Source organism: Erpetoichthys calabaricus, chromosome 4, assembly GCF_900747795.2.
Source record: "Erpetoichthys calabaricus chromosome 4, fErpCal1.3, whole genome shotgun sequence".
NCBI classification, from domain to species: Eukaryota; Metazoa; Chordata; class Cladistia; order Polypteriformes; family Polypteridae; genus Erpetoichthys; species Erpetoichthys calabaricus.
Window position 1 is genome coordinate 137,318,963 of NC_041397.2, and position 22,321 is coordinate 137,341,283.

At 36.2% G+C, this 22,321-nt stretch overlaps 1 protein-coding gene across 1 annotated transcript in view; it reads right to left on the reverse strand.

Moving 5' to 3' along the window:
• Positions 1 to 216: 216 nt before the first annotated feature.
• tomm70a (translocase of outer mitochondrial membrane 70 homolog A (S. cerevisiae)) overlaps positions 217 to 22,321 on the reverse strand; it is a 93,548-nt gene continuing 71,443 nt past the window's right edge. The window contains exons 10-12 of the mRNA XM_028799842.2: positions 7,810 to 7,907; positions 5,945 to 6,067; positions 217 to 3,110 (exon numbers count right to left, since the gene is read on the reverse strand). Of these exons, the coding sequence (XP_028655675.1) occupies positions 2,957 to 3,110; positions 5,945 to 6,067; positions 7,810 to 7,907 (375 nt within the window). The 3' untranslated portion in view covers positions 217 to 2,956. The remainder of the gene's footprint in view (positions 3,111 to 5,944; positions 6,068 to 7,809; positions 7,908 to 22,321) is intronic.

Consider the following 22,321-nt stretch of genomic DNA (forward strand, 5'->3'; position numbering starts at 1 on the left):
GCCCTGTGATGGCTCAGTGTCTTCATGTTTGGTTCCTTCCTTGTGCACATCCACTGGTTCAATAGGCTTTGGCCTTCTACAGTGCCAAAGTGGAATAGGCAGGTTTTAAAAATTGATGGGGGACAAAAAAAGCTACTCCCCTTCCGACACTTTCCAATAAGTGTTATTTGCATGCTTGCTTTTCATTAAAGCTTTACAGAAAAGAACTGGAAAGAATTGACCAGATTGTTCTTTTTATTTGCTCAATTTACATTGTTATAATCCATTTACAAAAGACACAAAAATCTTCAGTGCAGGTGGTTGCAACAGGCAATTGTTCATGAGACGAGGTTAGAGAACATGCAGTTACCTTGTAGAGCCCCACACTGTTTAGGGAGAAGTTTCAGGCCACCCTGACACACATATGCACATGCACACTGACCCCAATAAATTCTCTTAAAAGCTAATTAAAAAAATAAAACAACAAAAGGGGCATCCATTGGAGCAAATAGTTGCCTTCCTTTAAAGAAAAAAAAGACCTACTTACTTATCTTTGGCTAATCATCAAAGACATTTATAACCTGCTTGGCACAATTCATCATACTTGTCACACTTCACTCTACTCTGCATATCTAAACTTGAGGTGGGTACTTTATAAAACTGGCTCTAATGTTTAATTATTCAAGCTTCTTATAATGGTTTGAATAATTAAACATCAGAGTCTGCTAATGGAAAGAAAGAAGAAGTATGACGGCTGCAGTGAGTCTGAGCAACAAAAGGAAGGGAAGGGGTACTTCTGGCAGTTGCTTACTGGTATGATTTCTTCGTGTTCAGAGATATATGATTTCCTGTACCATTACATTTACTCTTGCATGTTACATTAATTTCTTGAACATATAGTAGTTGCACCACATTTTCCTGTTGGCTCAGGAGTGATTGCTACCACTTTTTTAATTCAAAACTGAACATTTCAGCAACCTCCCCTGCACTGTGGAGGACCAGATATAATAAAGTAACCTTTTTGATTTTTAATTATTTGTATTTAGTGTTTAGACTGATCACCAGGAAGTAAAAAGTAGTGAAACAGCTTGAAGGTATACAATTAGATCTATTTATAAATATGTAAGAGTGCCAGTTCCTCTTTTTTTTTAAATATAAGAAAGCCGTGCAACACCACTCATGTAAAAATCCCACCCTGTACCTTTTACCTGGTCCACATACAAATCAGCTAGTAAATGCAGAGAAGGAAAAAAGATACTATGTAATTTAATCAAAAGTATCATTAAGCAAGCATAGTTGCCTTCTTAAAACATCTCAAATTTAGAGCAGCAAGATTAGGAGAAAACAGCAATTGCTTTCTTTACAAAGAAAGTCTAGACCTTACTTTTTAATCAGACAGGAGAAATTATTAAAAGATTTACATGGCTAAAACTGCATATTAATTAGAATACATTTAATTAATCTTCCTCCAACAGTCAATATCTTATGTTGTAAAGGAAAAAGACTGGAAAAGAATCCTTACAGCAACAACATACTCATTACAAGTTTCATGTTATTCCAAATCTGAAAAGCAACAACTGGAATGGCAAAGCAAAGGAAATCAACTTCTACCACTTCGAAGGATTCTAAAGCAACCACACACCAAACCAGCATGAAAGCCTAGAGAAGTGTCTCATTCCTCATATATCTGTAATTCTTAATGGACAGACATGAATTACACATGCCAGGATTTTTTTTGAGAGTGGAATTTCATCTTATTTTGCATAGTATGGTTTTAGACTTTATTATGTGGTCCTTAGCGCTGTGTTTTCAGCCAGGTCAGTTACACATTTTGACTGATTTTTTGATTTTTTTATGTAATACAACAACATTAAAGCACACAATGACTCATTCACCTTATTCGTTAACAGCTTCAGACAAACACATATGTTGAATGATTCTCTTTGTATTTCTTGTATAATTCAATCTGATGAATTTCACAGTAATATCCAACAAGTTTACAACACAATTATATTAATATTTATTAAGAAAGAAAAAATAATCCCACTCATGCTGTACAGAATATAAAAAGAAATTATAACAAAAACAAAAAACTTTTGAATAGCCTAACATTCTCCCCCAACCATTTAAAAAAAAGCTCCCATGCAGACAGCATTTTCCGGTCCTCACAAGGATAAAATGAGCAAGGGGAATGAGAAGGGGTGGGGGGGGGAGGAGAAAAAAAAAAGTTGACAGGCTCGGTGATGCTTTCTTAGTTAGCCCTGGCAGTCTACAGCATTACAAGATGGACTTCTTTTAAAAGACGCCATGTATCTGTCAGCTTTACAGAGGAAAGCTTGTTGTAGCCAAATATAAGGTGTTAGTCAAGATCCAGGTATCCAGACTACACCAAGTTATTTGTAATGGTTAGCATGTTTGATCAGGACAACTAGCCATAGGCCCACAAATGCTAGACAATTTCAAAAGTGAACTGGCTGGCAATGAAACATTTCTAGTACTGGCTGATAAAGAGTATACAACACATATTATATGAATAGTGCAGATAGACAGAAAATTGAACTGATTATAGATGGGTAAGAATGTGTTTGTAAAGGTAACATGAGTACTCCATCAGATGACTCACACAAAAAAATTGTGTATGAAAGATTCAGGTACAGCAACCCCTACATCGTGATGCAGTGGAGCAGCTGGGTTGGGAGGATAACAAGAAACAACTGATGCAAGATCACATGACACCCTTAGAGACCAGTCCTGACTGACTGAATAATCATGAATAATCTAAAGACATACTTTTGCTCCCCCTGCATGTAAATTTGAGCCTTTTGCAATACTTTAGTTACCTTAACGCCCAAGGAAATGTCAACCAAATTACAGAATCACAATACACATGTAGTTATCCAACACAGCTTTTACAAAAGAAATGAAAACTCTTCAGGCCCTAGCAATAGCCAAGTAGGAGGAATATATGACTGCTGCGTTAAAGAGTTGGAGGCTTCAATCCGTATTTCTTAGCCACTTCAGTCTGGGCGTAGGCAGCATCGCAGAGGGAGTACAAGTGGGACATTTCCATTTCTGACTTGGCAAGGTTTATAGCTTTGTTGAACATTTCAATTGCCTTGTCCAGGTTACCTCTGTAAAGATATTCAAGGGAAAAAAGTTCAACCATTTCCTTTACAAATCTAACTCTTACAGTAAGCTCAATACTTTTGGCAGTTCCGCCTAACTTCATAAACCTTTTAAAGCAAAAACATAAATTAACATGTACACAAAATAATTTAATACTTTTCTATTTGATGTAAGACATGTAAATAAGTAAGAGCAAAGCTAAATATTATTAGAATTTAAAAATAAAAAAAGTCTTCTTATGATTTGAGAAATATGGAAATAATTGTATGGGATCATCATAAATGACAACATCAAACTGTCATAACAATATTAGTTCAAACTCATTTAAGAAAACAACATATGGCATTTGTACAGTGGTAGGTTCAATCTAAACTAACAAAACAAAGAAAAACTTCATACCTGCTTGTAAACCTGCCAAAGGTTTCCCCTGAGATTAAAAGCCTTATAAAACTACAGTAGCTCCATCAGTCTAGCAGATTTTGATTATAATCAGCTTTTATAGATGTGCACAGCTGCTTATTGGCATAGTAGTGGTCATCCAAACATATTTGTATCAGCAAGCCTGTTGCTGTTTTTGCACATGGTAATGTCATAGGTATATTAAGAAATGTCCGCCCAAAAAATACGTAGCCAATTGTGGCCCCAATGGTAAGTAACAAATTACTTATGAAAGCATCACACAGGGTCCGACATGGCTTGTATAGAGTTAGAAGACTCACTACATCTCTGTCAATTAAAATCGAGTGTGACAGTGCTGCTGAAAGAAACACTACTAACACATTGCCTTGGCAGGTGACGGTGAGCTAAATGACCCGAAAGAGTTCTAACCTTGTCAACAAGAAAGAAAAATGCGCTGTTGTAGTAAGCAGTAGAACACTAGCACTGAATGATTAGAAAAACTTCCTACAGCCTTATAAATGCCAGTTTCTGTTCATTCACACTGATGGGCATAACAGAGTAGTCAAAAACAGTATTAGTCTATGCATTAACCGTGCAACATAGACTGGCATCATCATCATCACCACCACCACCACCAGTGTAACAGTAATTTTCTGGGTGTAGCTGGGTTGCCCCAACAGGTTTTTGCTCCCATCTCTGCAGTAATACTTATGAACAGAGGATAACACCTGAATGCCAAAGAATGTTTTAACATTGCTGCCAAACTAGTTTATCTCTTCGTGGCAGCAGTGTTTTCATCTATAAATGTGCATTTCTGAAGACTAAAGCTACATGTCATAAGGGTACAAAAATCTTGGAATGACTCCTGAAACATGAAGGAAAATTCAACTTAATGAATTGGCTAGCATAATCATTAAACCTCAGTTGAATCAATCCTATGAACGAAATAAAAAAGCAGAGATTCACCATTAGCATAACTATAACATCCACTTGAGACAATGAAGTCAGAATGGGCTAATATTTCTGTGGAATTCAAACACTATTTTGAGAACAAGCCTTGATGAAATGGTTCTGTTCTGGAGAAAACAGGAGACAAACTTACCATCAGCTAGAACTACTTCATTAACACCATTTATAATGTTCAACCATTATATTTTTATTATTATTATTTTGTTTATTGTTATTATTTGAAATTCATTATAGTTTGATGTGTGTTAGTTAAACATTTTTAGTGTTCTTTATTGTTCCTATTCCATTATTCTCCTATCAGTGAACATTTGCTAGTAAATGGAAGGTCTGTTCTTTAACAGCAATCAAAGATCTGAATTGTTACATTTGTTTGGTTTGCCTAAAGCAGTTACAGCCATTCTATCTTGCGGTCTCCTTCATTTTTTGTGGATGTATAAAACTTCTGGATGGAAAATAACACAAATGAAAAATGCTATAAACTATTTAACATGACCAAAACACTCCTCCTTGCATCCTGCATAGACAAAAGTAAACAATATTGAAATTTGTGTAGCCCTGTCTGGGAAATATTTATTGGTTAGATAAAAAAAATGTTCATACAATATCTACATATTTCAATGATATCTTCTTCCAAAAGTGAGCTATATAAATATCTGTACACTAATAGGCAGACATGTGATGGGCAGTCACAGTAATATCTAGAATAAGTCATAGCATATATCACTATAAATGCAATACAGCAGAGGTCATCTTACAGTAGGAACATAATTCCTACAAAATGACATGTGCAATAAAATGTATTTAAGGAACAATTAAACAGGGTAAAAATACAGATGTAATGGGGAAAGAAAGACCATAGATTAAAAAAAATCCATATTGAAATCACATTGTTACCGGATAAAGACATTTTTTTCTATAGCTATTTATTTTTCCTTCTTCATTATAGTGTTTAATCCTATGACTGACCTGTCATCTGATTCATTATACAATAATCAGGTTTTCACAAGATGCAAACTCCTTTCAAATATTGCTAGCAGATTTCTACTTGACTGCTATCTCATTTTATGAAAAAAAAAGAATTGTGCCAATTGAGCTAACAACTTTATTTGGGACATTTAGTATGCAATGCAGTCAGTTTAGTGGATAGTAAAATGAGATTACGAAGAAAATTTTCAGGGCTAAGATACATTTTTAATCATCACCTATCAATTCAATTAATTGCCTTTCCATATGTCAACTGAAATCAGATATAAAACTTTAAAGTGTTTAGGTCTGATAATGTTTGTCCCAACTTATATCAACATGGTGATTTATGTTTAAATCACACCTGCTCTAATAAGCATATGCAAAGAAAAAAATTAAGAGAGAGAGTGAGAAATAAAGAGAAGAGCTCTTTCAAAATTTGCCACATGGAACAAAGCATATCCTCAGTCTACTACAGATGGTCTAATACTTGCAAAAAATTAGTTACCTTTGAACTTCAATCGTTCCCATTGTTTCGTAAGCAAAGTCACACTTGTTGTCTATTTCAATGGCTTTGCTGATCAGCTCTAATCCTTTATCAAGGTCTTGTTTCCACTGAAGCTGTAGCAGTCTACAAAAGAAGAAATGAAACAAAGCAGATTATTTCTCCAGATTTGGGGCAAGGGTGTTGCCACTTGTCAGGTATTATTTTATCAGGAATAAAATATTTAACATAAACATTATACACTGCTGAAATGCTGACTTAGAACTAAAGGTTAACATACAGTGTACTCCGTAACTATTGGGACTGCAAAGTCAAAATGACACTAATTATATTATTATTATATTGTAATAATATCTGACACAAACAAGTTAAATGAGGAAAACAGTTATAACAATCACTAAAGTCACCAATAATATCTACAGTTCAGGAATGAACATAAAACAAAGCCACAATTAAAATGTACACCAAATAAATCAGAATTTATTAAATGCCACATACAAGGTTTGCTAAGGAGTCTGAAAAAACAATAGATAATAGACATACTTCTCTGTCATATGGTCACAGATCTTACATCTACCTTAAATAGAGGTTGAAACAATTGTTTTTTCCAAAAATGTTAAACATTTATATATGAAAAAAGGTGTCACTCTATACTTCTGTTCTACATACGTGTATAAAAGGTGCAACAATACCTAGAATAAATATGTATAATACAGTAATCCCTCCTCCATCGCGCGGGTTGCGTTCTAGAGCCACCCGCGAAATAAGAAAATCCGCGAAGTAGAAACCATATGTTTATATGGTTATTTTTATATTGTCATGCTTGGGTCACAGATTTGCGCAGAAACACAGGAGGTTGTAGAGAGACAGGTACGTTATTCAAACACTGCAAACAAACATTTGTCTCTTTTTCAAAAGTTTAAACTGTGCTCCATGACAAGACAGAGATGACAGTTCCGTCTCACACTTAAAAGAATGCAAACATATCTTCCTCTTCAAAGGAGGGCATGTCAGGAGCAGAGCATGTCAGAGAGATAGAGAAAAGCAAACAAATCAATAGGGCTGTTTGGCTTTTAAGTATGCGAAGCACCTCGGCACAAAGCTGTTGAAGGCGGCAGCTCACACCCCCTCAGTCAGGAGCAGAGAAAGAGAGAGAGAGAGAGATAGAGTTTGTTTTTCAATCAAAAATCAATACGTGCCCTTCGAGCTTTTAAGTATGTGAAGCACCGTGCAGCATGTCGCTTCAGGAAGCAGCTGCACAGAAGGTAGCAACGTGAAGATAATCTTTCAGCATTTTTAGACGAGCGTCCGTATCGTCTAGGTGTGCGAACAGCCCCCCTGCTCAATCCCCCTATGTCAGGATCAGAGAAAGTCAGCGCAAGAGAGAGAGAAAAGTAAGTTGGGTAGCTTCTCAGCCATCTGCCAATAGCGTCCCTTGTATGACATCAACTGGGCAAACCAACTGAGGAAGTATGTACCAGAAATTAAAAGACCCATTGTCCGCAGAAATCCGCGAACCAGCAAAAAATCCGCGATATATATTTAAATATGCTTACATATAAAATCCGCGATGGAGTGAAGCCGCGAAAGGCGAAGTGCGATATAGCGAGGGATTACTGTAAATGTGTGTGCCATACTGAAAATTAAATTGTTGTACCTTATATTTAATCAAATATTTAAACTGCATACTTTTACTTTATATAAAAATAAGCAATATGCTTCAGTGACAAAATCCTTACGGTGTAAAATATACTTGCATTGTATCAATACAGAAATGAAAGTTTTCATTATAATTAAATAAATTCCTACTGATCCAAAATGATCTAGTTATGACTGAAATTATTTATGTTACATGAATCCTTTCTCACCCTTTGTGAACATAGGTTGTAGCATTGTCAGGTTCAAGTTCGATGCACTTATCATACATTTCATCAGCTTTTCCAAACTGCTGCTGATCTGTCAAAGCCTAAACAAAAAGATGGGGGAAAACCAAATTAAAAGTATGATACCAACATATTGAAACTTTATACACTAATGGTCAAAAGTTTTAGAAACCCTTCAGCTTTTTCAGTTTTTCTTCAAATTTCATCAGTTGAAATGCACTGAATTATCTAAAATGCTAAAATGGCAAGTAGTAAACTGCCAGAATTTTAAATTTCAAGTAACCAACAGAAGTTGGGACACCTGCATAAACTACTTCAACTTTCAAGGCCTGATTTACTTCAATTGCTGCCGAACAGCTGTAGGTTATAACCTATTAGTTGTTCCCTGAAGAAGGCCCATTTGTAATATTCTGATATTTCCTTTTTTAAGTTTTTGCTAACCTAAACTTAAAATTTAAACTTCTGGCAGTTTACTACACCATTTTTAGGTCACTCATTGCATTTCAACTGATTAAATTCGAAGAAAAAACGAGGTTTCTAAAACTTTTGACCTGCAGTGTAGTTTTGTATTCAGTAAAATAAAATGACTTAATAGCAAGTTGATCTACAATGTATGTGCCATGGCATTGATTCAGTCATGGAATTCGTTAGGAAAAATTTTGCTCCATTCTTCCTGGGGAAAAAAATGAGTTAAAGCAAAGGCTAAAATATCTGGAAAAAACAGTATCACACACACACCTCCCCAGTAAAGCTCATAGATGAGTAAATGTATTCAGATTTGTTGACCAGAAGAACATAGATGGAACACAGATACCACCAGCATTAAACAGAAACCACTATATGATTGCATTAATATTGTGGATAAAGGCAATGTAATCCTTAAAGATTTCCTTCTTTATTACATGAAATGCTATTTCAATAATAGCAAACAAGATGATACGAGAGTTGGCTGTGACTGATTTACTATTTTTCTCTATTAATATGGTAGAGTAGGTAAAGTGGACAGCAAGGTATTCCTGCTTATTGATTTCTGCCTACTTAATATGGGAATGTACAAAAACACTTCACTGCAATTCCTGAGTAACAACCATAAATTTACTATATTCAGGACTGCCACACTGCACTTACGTTTTTGAGTATTGTGCTCACTGTTCTTAGCTCTGCAACTTTAAAATTACAGGCTGTACATTACTCCATATTTAGATTTTTCCCAACTTTTACCTGTAATTGCTGTCACTGATGGTATCTCACAAATTATATTTTCATTCAAATTCAAAATCACCTACAAATAAAACTACAAATTATTAGAGAGATTATGATTTAACCTCAAATTAAAATGATATCTCCCACTTTAATGCCTGTTCAAATAATCTGTTATATATTAAAAACTAAATCCATCACATATGTGTAGTTTAAAATGGTTTTGTGTACTTCATATTCTTGGTGAAATGTAGCTAATGTTTACTGTATCACTTCTTGGGAAAAGAAACACTCAGTAACTGCCTATCTGATTCAAGGTAGTCCATACTCTCAACCACTTTTTAGATTTAATTATCTCTTATGGCTTTTAACATTCAGAATGGAATTATTTCTCTTAATTAGTGACAATGCTAGCAAGATGACAACAGTAAAGTAATTTGAGGTTAAAAAAAAATTGCTGTCTCAACAGAATTAAATCTCTATTATAAAAAAAAATCTTGGAAGGCTTGGAAGGAGACAAGACGCAATTTTCTCAGAGACACTTTAACGTCCCGCGAGACAAGGCAGTGACACAAAAGGACAGCTGCTGTACAGGCTTTTAAATGTTCGAAGCAACATGAGCGGCAGAGACGCGAGGTGGCTGGGGCATAGCGCGCACGGGGTTGGGGGATTGGATTGGTAGGGGATGGGCGAGCGAAGCAAGCAGGGGGCTTCGCCCCCTAGTTTTAAATTAAAAAAGTAGTGCACAAGGCATGCTACGATTACTACACCAGATTAAAAATTATATTTACAATCTTAATAAGAAATTCAAACTGTCTGACACAGTATGCTAAATGCCATGGGATTACAGATTAAGCATTCACTTTTTTAGACATAGAAGCTGCTGCATCACAATATAGCACCCACTGACATTAATACCTTAGTAAATATAAAATCAAATCAACAAATACATGTTAAAATCAACATACATTTTAAAGAAATCAGAGAGAAGATCTGAATGTTCTTAAGAAGTAGAGATCAAATTCAATTTACCACATCTTATTGAAGTTTTAGAGAAAACTGTAATCTTGTAACTAAAACATTACCTTAAAACACAGTATTTCGAGAAATTTCAGTTCAGCTACACCCCACCTTAATTCATGTCACAAATAATATTCTTACTTTTTCTATTGTGAAGTTTGCGCCACCACCACCACTATGCTTTTAAACTGAAGTACCTGTTTGACAATTTAGTTGTTAACTAGTACTAGTGGTTGTTTAACTTTATACTTTTTAAACTGTTTTCAAGACATGCAATGTCTGAAAATAGTTCCTCTTATTCCAGTATATAGTAAAACATGGTGTCCATCTAATTTTCTTGCTAGGACCAATTTGCTTTTCTATTTATATGTTGCACTTATGGGATATCATGTACCTTCATTAATATGTTGATGATACCTGGCAGTATTCATCATTCAAAACAAATGATATTCTTTGGTTGCATAATTAATTACTACTTTATTGAGCTAACACATGGGTAAGTAAAAATAGTTTTATATTCTAGAAAAAAAACAAATTATTTTAGTGTAAAATAATCCCACAAGTAATGCAGGTATTAATTTTTAACATAGTTTTAACTTTCAGTTGACAAATCCCTACATTTCCTAAAACCTTATTTCTTTAGTTTAAAAATACTGCAAAATTTAGGGTCTTGAAAAAGCTAGTCTTTTGATTTGTTTAAAGCAGAATTGACTATCTGAATGTTTTACTGCCAAACTGTACAAATGGTTTACTTACTGCTGTACAATAATTTGAAACTATGACAGAAATTGTTATAACTAAAAATAAAAAGTATAAGTATAATTAACTGTATAACTCAAATTAATAAATCACTGCATAGATTTACTGTAAGTTGACAGTGAAACAGAGTTTAATAATCATTGCTTTAGACAAATAAGATGTCATTTTATACTTGCTCACAAATACTCATCCACTCACGTATGACTACTAACAGGGAACTGCTAATTCATCTAACCCTACATGTCTTTGGGGATGTGGAAGAAAATCCCACACTACCCTGGGAAGAACATGCAAACTCAACATTGACAATAACTTGGCAGGAGGTTCAAAACCAGGATGCTAGATCCATGAAGTAGCAGTTCAAGGTTTTCATTTAGTCATGTTTACACAAGAAAACATGAAAGTTGCCTTCTCAGCTGCATCCAATAAGAGACAGAACTTAAATAAACAGAGGCAAGTTGGGTTAAAATCTTGCACAAAAAAACTAAAATATTTACATCATTTGAAAAACGGATTCTTTTACAACTACTTCAAACTGTTTGATAGTGCTTTTTCACCTAAAATGTTACATGATGCACACAAAAAAAATTCCAGAAGTGGATTTTGATCTCCAATACTGTAATCTATATTAAAGAGTCTTAAGGCACAGGAATGAAAGACATTTCTGGAGTGATTTGTATGGGTTTTTATTTAAAGTGACTAGCCTCCCAAATTTACTGAAGCCAAGTTCTGCGTGCAATTGGAGTCTGACACCAGTTTAATGAATTTCCAATTTTATCAACATAGCCCTCTGAAAAACACTTTATCTCATTATCTGCGTCGGCCCAAATAACTTTAGTCGCATGTTTGGTAATAAGCTAGAGTTTTTTTAAATTTTGATTTGTCGGTCTAGTAAACAAGGCAATGAAGATGAAAATAAGGTCCTTGTCTGAGTTTACTGAGGAGAAATAACTGCAGATTGCATTTAGAGTATGTTTTCTGTATTAATATTTCAATTAAGATTATAATATAGGGTTGTTCCTAAGTATTTATATTCAATAATTATTTCTACCTCTTCCGCCACAACAATAATGGGTGAACATGCAGATGGTTCTTAAAACACCAAGTTACTAAGAGGACCAGTTGATTTAAATAATGACCTTCATCCGCTGCATATATACATCCTATTTACATGGTGTCATCAGCATACTTGATAATGGAACAATGGTCACTGTTCAGTCTAATGTCACTTGTGTCCAGTTTAAATAATAATGAAGACAAAACACATCCTTCAGGGGCGTATTTCACATAACTTTTGAAAAAGTGGAATGTACTTTGATGGTCTATGAGAGATATAAAAGTAAGCTCTGAATTCATAATGTTATAAACTAGTTAATATTTATACTGCTTAGTTTCTTAATCAAAATGTGTGGCTGGTTGGTTTTGAATGCTGAAATTGTGCTTGGACACAGGAACCATACTAGTCAAAATTTTTTTTAGATTTGACACAGTTGGTCATCTTCAAATGACTTAGTCTCCATCATTAAAATGTGTTTTTTATCAAGTGTTTAAAACTTTTCAAAGGAATGGAAGTTGAGTGTGCTTCCATGTCACTGTACATAATGACCTACTAATCTATACAACATTCAATTTGCTAGTAAATTACACTTCCACTGCTGATACTATAACACTTCTACTTACTTTTCATAGTGCTAAACAACTTCTGACACATTTGGTTTTGTTAAACTGTCTATTTACATAAAAACACCACCCAAAGCCATTTAGTATAAACAAAAATGTATCTTTACCTCAGAAAAAATTGTGTCACAAAATATGTAATAAATTACTTCCAATTTCCTTCTGCTGTGTAAACATACCTCAGAAGAGAAGGCATGTTTCCTTTTTCTTTTTTTTATCTTTTATTGAATTTATTAAAATCATGTAACTTTCCATAAAATCAAGTCAAACTTTAAAAAACTAAATTCAATTTAACACCCACCCATGAGAAAGAGAGGAAGGCTAATAGCCAGAGTAAAACTTCGAGAGTAGTAAAGAGGGAAAGAAGTCCTACTACAAAACAAACACTTATTCTAAAATGTTGTTGATTAGATCCTGCCAGGTTTTTAAAATGTTTTGAACAGATCCTCCGAGTGAAATTAGATTTTTTGCCAATTTCAAATAGTATTTAACATCAGTTACCCACTGACTTAAAAGAGGTGGGCTAGGATTCTTATAGTTGAGCAAGGTAAGTCTACATGACAATAATGAAGTAAAGGCAATTACAGTTTATTTGTCCTTCTCCACTTTAAGCCCATCTGGGAGTACACCAAAGACAGCGATTAATGGATTAGAAGTGATTGAGACACAGAGGCTGTCTGATTGGGCATTGAAACATTTTTGTCCAGAATAATGTTAATTTGGTACACGCCCAACACATGTGGCCAAGTGAGGCTGGAGCAGGAATGCAAATTTTGCAGGTTGGACCTTGCCCTGGAAACATTTTGGACAATTTTAAACAATATAGATGTGCTCGATAAAAAATGTTAAGTTGAGTAACTTAATGCTGTGTGTATATGGAGCTAGAGTGAATTCTGTACATGGCTACCTTCCACTTATTTTCTGAAATGTTGTGTGAAAATTCCTTTTCCCATTGTACTCTGGGATCTTTAAAAGGAAGGGACCTGAAAATGGTTTTGTATATTATAGAAATGCTGAGTCCTGAAGACTGCTTAATATTTCTTCTGAAACAAAAATTGGTGGGAAGTGAAGAAAACTGGGCAGATTTCGTTGAGTAGTTTCTAATTTGGAGATAGTGGAAAAATTGGAGTGTAATTGTTCGTAGAATGCATAGACATACAAAACTCAATGTTTTTATCCCATACATTTTCCAAACATTTAAAACTGTGTAAGTTTGAGAGGGTGCAAAAAAGTACTTATCATGTAGAGGTGCAACAGATAAAATATTCTCTAACTTGAAGTGCTTCCTACATTGGTTCCATATTCTACTGTAAGTGACAGAATTACAATTGTGTTTTTAGTATTTTGACAATACCTTGTATTTACTGGTGTACAAAGCAAGGAATACAGGTAAAATTCTGTTACAACGAACTACCAGGGACCTAAAAAATATTTCGTTGTAACGAAAAATTTTGTTGTAATGAGATTATGTATTTGTTGCTATAGTGCTTTCTTTAACTTGCGTCCAGGCGTTTGCAATCATTTCAATAGCTTCTTTCGTGTTAATTTTAATCTCCTCCAGCCTACAAGTTATGCTGACGAGAATTTCTCTCAGCATTTCCTTGTGATAATACACTTTCAGGGTGCGAATGATGCCTAAATTCAATGGCTGAAGTGCTGCCGTGCAATTGGGTGGGAGGAATTTAACACGAACATTATCTAAATGTGGAAGCATGTTGTGGGCAGTAGTTATCAATCAGAAGCCTAATCATCCTTTTTCTTCTTCATATTGTGAGGTTTCTGAACTCTTGAGACTCCCCCACTCCCCACCCAACAGGAGTGACACACTGAAGTGCGTCCTGAAGCGCAATTGCAGCGTCTGTGGAAGATTGTTTGACCGTTGCTAGGGCAGGGCAACAGGAGGCTCACAGCGCTGCAGTGAAGCGCCACAGAAGCAAATCATAAAAGATCGGGGTCGTGCTATAAGTCCCTGTCTTCCACCCCAAAACACGAGACTGAGTCTCAGTACTTTAGCAAAACCAGCTTTATTCAGCTTGAAACAGGAATGGCACAGTTATTTATTGTAGCGGGATCTCCCACTCGGCTATACACAGACACAGAGCAGTCAGGCAGGGTCATGCAGATCAGTGATCAAGTAATCCTGTTATCTGCATTTACAATTTACGTGCTCCTAACCTTACATCACCCATCGAGATCTTTTCTGTTTACTTTGGCGAAGAGATGCAGCATATCTGTGAGCCTGCTATTGCCCCATACAGACACGTAGATCACATTTCGGGACGCTCTTCGGCTTGCTGTCTTGTTGTGGGAGGTCCCAAGAGAGTTTAGAAATCTCACATTTTCTTGATCGAGTGCCGCATTAATAGGAACGTTTCTTGAACAAGCATTACTGAACCACATAGAAACTACTTTTTCAACGTCTTCAAATGCAGCAGTACACATATGTTTGCAATCTGAGATTTTTCTTCTTTTTTTCCTCGGTCTTTCAAGAAAGTTGACAGTGTCGATGGCAAAATTTCCAATTCACTGGCAACGTCTTTTTTCTTTTTGCCGCAATCGGTAAAAAAGTTTTTTTTTTTCTAATATGAACTGTTACCGTTTTTTTGTGTCTGCCGTTTCTATTTAAGGATGACAATGAGTTCAATTCCAATGGATGTTTTTCAAATGTTGACGAGCAATAAGCAAAAGGTATCACTGAAAACCACTGCAAACAAAAATAGCAACAAAAAAAAAAACAGTACAAGGTTTGAAGAAAGAAAAAAAAATTACAGTGTTTCTGTTTGGGGATCATTGTGTACAACTGAGCTGTGGCCACAGAACTATCATCTGTGGATGATTCATTCAGGCATTTAAAGGTCTTTTGTGCACTTCGTTGTAATGAAAGTATCTGCTGAAAGTACTTTGTAGTAACAAGATTTCTATAGACTCGTGTCATATGGGGAAGCTGTCAGGACCATAAACATACTTTGTTATAAAGAAAATTTCATTGTAAAGATATTCGTTATAATTGAATTTTACCTGTATAAAGAAGTACTGCAGAATTTTATTTCTATAGCAGACCTATTTGTGTCAATGTCCAGGTTTTTATAGCTTGTATATTTGCCATCCAGTAATAAAACTGAAAATTAGGTAGAACAATGTCACCTTCTGATTTAGGTTGTTGTAGGGTTACTGTTTGGATGTGTGGATATTTCGAATTCCAAACAAATTAAGTTATGATTGAATCTAATATCTTAAGAAATGATTTGTTAATGTATATGGGGATGTTTTGAAACAGAAACAGAAGCTTAGGGAGGATATTCATCTTGATAGTATTAATTCTCCCTGCTGAAGTAAGATGGAGGGTAGACCATGTATGCATGTCTTGCTTTAAGTTTTTCCAAGCAGATAGCAAAATTTTGCTGAAAAAGAACTTTATTTACTTGTGATGTATACCCATAGGTATTTAAATTGATCAGCAAAGACAAAAGGGAAGATGTCCAATCTACTGTTATTTGCTAGAGAATTCAATGGAGAAGGCACACTTTTGTTCAAATTAAGTTTGAGTCCAGATATCTTTTGAAATTCTGCTAGTACAGTTAGGGATGCAGGCACAGAATTTTGTGGGTCTGATATATACAGTACCATATTATCTACATATATTGGTATTTTCAGTTCAAGTTCTTCCCTGAAAATCCCCTTTATGTCTGATGCATTTTGAAAGAGAACAGCCAATGGCTTACTGGCGACTGCAAACAGCAGTGGTGGCAAGGGGCATGCTTGTTTAGTACAGCACTCTAGTTTAAAGTAGTCTGGAATAATCTTAATACAAACTGAAGCTTTTGGACTGGTATACAGTAGTTTGATCCATGCACATATGTTTGGGCTAAACCCAAATGTATGCAATGTGGTGAATAGGAAGTCCCATTCAAACATATCAAATGCTTTATCTGCATCCAAAGATAATAAGATCTCTGGAGTGCTAGACTTTATGGGTGAATATATTATATTAAATAGGCATTGAAGATTGGAAGCGAAGTGTCTACTTTTAATAAATCTGGTTTGGTCTTGACCGAAGGGAGCACATTCTCAATCCTTCTAGCTAGAACTGTGTAGAGTATCTTGACATCATTATTCAGAAGAGATTGAGATTGGCCTGTATGATGCATATTGTAATAAGTCCTTATTTTTATTAAGAAAAACAGTAATTAATACTTGGCGAAAAGTTTGATGCAGAATTTTATTATCTCCTGGCTTCTATAAATGTTGCTAATGAAAGGGAGTTAACTTAATTGAAATTTTTTTTATAAAATTCAGCAGGGTAGCCATCAGGACCTCGTGCTTTCCCACTCTGAAGTGAGTTTATACCATTAAGTAATTCTGAGAGTGTCAGCTGTTAATCCAATTCCTGTGCACTGAGAGTATCTAGCTGTGGTATTCGTAATGTATCAAAAAACACATTAGATTGTGTCTTGTATTCTTTAAATTGAGTAGAATACAAGAACTTATAGTAGTCTCTAAATGTGTGCATTGTATTTTTATGGTCAATGATTTTATCTCCGTCTGTGCTGGTGATCACTGATATTGCACTGCAAACTTCCTGCTTGTGGATTTGTTGAGCTAAGATCTTATTAGTGTTATGTCCATGTTCACAGTAATGATGTGGTGATTTAAAAATTAGTTGTTCCGTTTCTTTTGTTGTCAAGAGGATGAGTCCTGATTGCAAAGCCTATCTTTTCCTAAAAAGTGCCTCATCTGAAGACCTGGGGCCTCATGTATAACGCCGTGCGTAGAACTCACACTATAACATGGTGTAATCACAAAAGCGGGAATGTGCGAATGCACAGAAAAATCCAGATGCAGGAATCTGTACGTACGCAAACTTTAACGTTCTTCCGCTACATAAATCCCGATCAGCGTGAAAAGTAACGCACGTGCACGCGCCTTCTGTCCTGCCCCAACTCCTCCCAGAATTACAACTCTTTGAATATGCAAATCAATATAAATAGCCCTTAAGCTCAGCCTTCTGTGAAAAGACAATGGGAAAATCATGGGGGAAAATATAAGAATTTCAGCAAATACCAAGGGAGGCAAAGGAACAACGTACTATTTGTTGGTTTAAACAGTGATATAAACAACAAAAGGAAGTTGATCAAGTGACAGAGTGTCGGAGAAACTCGAAAGCTCAAGTTCACAAAGTCGCACAGTGCCCGAAATAAAAAAAGAAGTCACATATCAAAGTCGCGTCGCAGCCCACCGTCTCAGTGTCATATGAAAGCTTATTAGGGTACAGACAAAAAAATAGGCATACAGTGGGGAAAAAAGCACGAAATGTCAACTTTAATCTCGAAATATCCACTTTAATCACGTAGTTTATTTAGCCATTAAAGTAGAACATCGTAAAGTTCATCTTAAAATTGTTTAATTTACTAGATTCTCAAATCCCATCGTAACTAAAGTAGCACGTTAAATGCTTTGTTCTGTATTTGATCTTCTTTGTGCTCTGTGTGTGAATCACTACCTGCTTCTTAAGCGGGCTTTCTCTTTCTCTGACAGGACACATAATCCATTGCATTCGTGATATTACAGCTCTCTGAATAATTAAAATACTGAGATGTATATGTGGTATCTTGTTCATGATGATAGGAATGAAAGCATGTTATTAAACATGGGAACACGGTGGCGCAGTGCTTGTTCATGTCTCACGCAAGAGGCTTTCTGAGCCATGCGCTACCTTCGATGAAATAATTTATTACAGAAGTACTGTCTCTTTCAAACGTACTAACCTCCAATTCATGTCCTTACTTTTCTTTCTCCAAATACCCAATCGCCACACAATCAGCTCTGTAATAGATGTGAGGCCATCTGTAAGCTTAAAACGCAGATTCTTCAAAACTTTTAAGGAACATTGAAATCTCTTCGTAGTATGTGTTTAATTATTCTATCCGTCTATCCTTCCAGTGTCGCGTAAGCACCAGCAAGAATACAACACAAAGCAGGAACAATCCCTGAACTAGCTAGCGCTGCGGCACTGTGTTCTCACATGTTTAATTATTAACAATATAGATTATTTAAATGACGTTAACATTTTATCTGTATAATATAATCAACATATTTTGCTGCATTTCATCTTAAAAATGATATCGTTATCATATGTAAATACGCGCTTTATAAAGTGGCGCAGGTTGTGCAATATTATAACTGTACTGCAAGTTTACAGTGGGGTAATTGTACTTATAAGTACAAACAGTTCTACAAGGAGCACTTGATGGACTGATTGAGTGCGTTTATAGTTCTTGGGATGAAACCTTTTCTGAACCGCGAGGTCCGTACAGCAGGAAAGGCTTTGAAGCATTTTGCCAAGGCTGAGGCAGCATCTGCTTCATGCTGTATACTGATAATTCTCTTTCCAATCAGCTGCTGCTGTGATTCCCCACTCAGATACAGTGATATAAATACTTTGAGTGGTACAGTCAGAGTAATATGGAAAAAGATGATCTGCTGTGGCAACCCTTAACGGGAGCAGCTGAAAGAAGATGATGCAGTGAGAGTAACAATGCTAAAGCAGTTATGGTATTTGGAATACTATGGCTATTCCCTGGACCATTATATTGCTGCAGGTTAATTACAATTGAGATGCATTACACTAATAAACAATATGCAGTTAGTTTCAGTGTATTTATAAACAGGAACAGTAGCACTGCTTTGACGCTGGGTGCCAACCAGTCTGCAAAACCGAGCGGAGAAATTGCGTACGTCAAGGTATGAGGTATCATGGAAATGTACGTGGCTTTATGTCAAGTTTAGGTTTTATACATCGCGATTTGAGCGTGGAAATGTTCATACGCAACATTTCTGTGCATACGCACCGTTTATACATGAGGCCCCTGGTATGTTCTTGATCTATTCTGGAAATTTCACTGATTAATTCTGAGGCCTTCTTGGTTTCCAATTTATTTTTGTGGGAGCGACATGAGATAATCTGTCCTCTTAAAAATGCCTTCAGAGTTTCCCAGAGTATTTTCTTGCAGAAATCTCTGAGGATACATTTGTCTCAAAAAAAGAATCAATTTGCTTAAATATACATTTTGCACAGTTCTCATCAGCTAATAACAATGAATGAATCTAAAGCACAATTAAAGTCTCCGGCCATTATAATTATATGAAAGTTCAAGCAAGGAGTGGATACAAATACGCTTTGGATAAAGTCTCTGTCATCCACATTGGGTGCGTAGCATATTTATCAAAATCACTTTATAATTAAAAAATGTACCCATCACCATCACATATCGCCCTACAGGATCAAATACTACATCTGATACTGCAAATGAAATTGTTCTATGAATTAAGATTCCCACACCTCTAGTTTTTTGTATAGCTGGAATGGAAAATTTGGCCAGTCCAGTCTCTTTGCAACTGAAACTGATCCTTGTTGATTAAGTGAGTCTCCTGTAAAAACAGTATCTTGGCGTTTAGACCAGTTAGGTGAGAGAATCCTTTCTTCCTCTAATTTGTGATTGAAACCTTTTGACATTCCAGCTCACAAAGTTCACTGTATGGTCATACAGAGATTGCTTCTGAAGTTCTGTGGTCACTGAAAAAAATCTTACATTAAGATAGTACATTATTACATATGATGGCTTTAACCTTAATTTCCAGTATTGCCAGGAGTTATGGCTATGAAGCCTACTGTTGTGTTGGCATTTAAAATTGTGGGGATAAAAAGGACAGATCAGAAATAGCTTGCTCTCTTTATCTCCTCCCCTAGATCACCCTTCCCCCCATTTTGCTTCCAAAAAGTGAGGCAAGACCACACTTCATGAAGTCCCAGTCTCCTGACATGCCTAGAGACAGAGCACTTCCAGAATAAAACAAATCCCCAAGCAATGGTGTAGAAGGAATAAAGTAGAGATACCCATTGGCAATACAGTCCAAATACTATAAACCTAGAATACAATCTCGGACAGGCCTGAAAGAATAAACCCAGGGTATGATGTTAAATGGTACCCATGGAGAAGCAGATAACATAAGAGAGTACAATCCTAATACAATAAACCAAGGTTGTGATTTTAAACAGACCCATTTAGGGGAAAGGAGAGAAAAAAAGAAGTCTATACATATATATATTTATATGCATGCATATAGCATAGCACACCACCGCATAGAAGACGGCGCTTGCCACAACCGTCTGATAGAACATTTGAAGCATCTTATTGCAGATGTTGAAGGACGCCAGACTTCTAAGGAAGTATAGTCTGCTCTGTCCTCTCTTGCACAGAGCATCAGTATTGGCAGTCCAGTCCAGTTTATCATACAGCTATACTCCCAGGTATTTATAGGTCTGTACCATCTGCACACAGTCATCTCTGATAATCACGGGATCCGTGAGAGGCCTGGGCCTCCTAAAATCCACCACCAGCTCTTTGGTTTTGCTGAAGTTCAGTTGTAGGTGGTTTGAGTCGCACATTTAACAAAGTCCTTGTTGAGGTTCCTATACTCCTCCTCCTGCCCACTGCTGATGTAGCCCATGATAGCAATGTCGTCAGCGAACATTTGCACGTGGCAGGACTCCGAGTTGTATTGGAAGTCCGATGTATATATGCTGAACAGGACCGGAGAAAGCACAGTTTCCTGCGGCACTCCAGTGCTGCTGACCACAATGTCAGACCTGCAGTTCCCGAGACGCACATACTGAGGTCTGTCTGTAAGATAGTTCACGATCCATGCCACCAGGTATGAATCTACTCCCATCTCTGTCAGCTTGTCCCTAAAGTAGCAGAGGTTGGATAGTGTTGAAGACGCTAGAGCAGGCATGTCAAACTCACTACCATTGGTGGGCCGCTTCGACTGCCATACGTGCGTCAGCGGGCCGTACTATAACAAGTACTATTATACAAAGTTACTGTAGCTTTCTTTCCAGTACTGAAAACTTTAAAAAATGTAACACTTAAAGTTTAAAGAAAAGCAATTTATTTCCATGCAGTCTCCATACAACAGTGTAGAATTAGAGTCTTAACCTCTAAGCTAGGTCCTTATTATATTACTAGGCTCACCCTCCTTTTAAGGCAACCGACTTTTATCCTCAATTTGTGTGCGCTCCATGTGTACATCAGGCATTTAAGACTAGGGAATGAGAACATCAAAATGCCCATTCATAACATCTCCCGAAAACCTAAGTTTTTTTTTATCATCCCCTCGAGTGCCTGTCCAAACTTGGAGTGTAGGACTCCATAATAATATACTTGAAACTCATAGGGGAACAACTCTCCCGCTGCCATTAGCTCAGAAATGGTACCATAAGTTTGAGACTTTGACATTTCAGTGAGATACTGAAGCTCATCTGTATAAGAGATTCCTGATGGCATCATTGTAAATTGCTGAAACCTTGACCAATTACTTAAAACATGTCGTACAATGTCAGCTCGAATCTGTACCGCTAAAGACGGAGTTTCATGCACTAAATAAGCTATAGATGAGAATAAGCAAGCACCATCTCCCCTGATATTTACTACGCGGTGAGGCATTTGTACTCCATCAACATTAATTATTTCCAGAGACATAATTTTGTCTATTTTTCCAGCGCATCGCGCACAAAAGCAAGGAAACGATGGGAGCACCAGAACTCTGCTCACATCGCGTCGCTTTGTACCGCAAGCCGCAAGTAGTAAGTCTGTGATAAGCGGAATACCGCTAAGCTTTGCACTCACGGGACGGAAGGACAATCCTGACCACTTTTATATAGTGTCTTGATGATTGATATTCATTGCTTATATAGGAGCTTTACAGTGTGAGATTTATTTCTTTTGTCCCGACACTTGGCATCTCTTGTTAGTAACCAGTTCATCAATATCAGGCTTGAAAT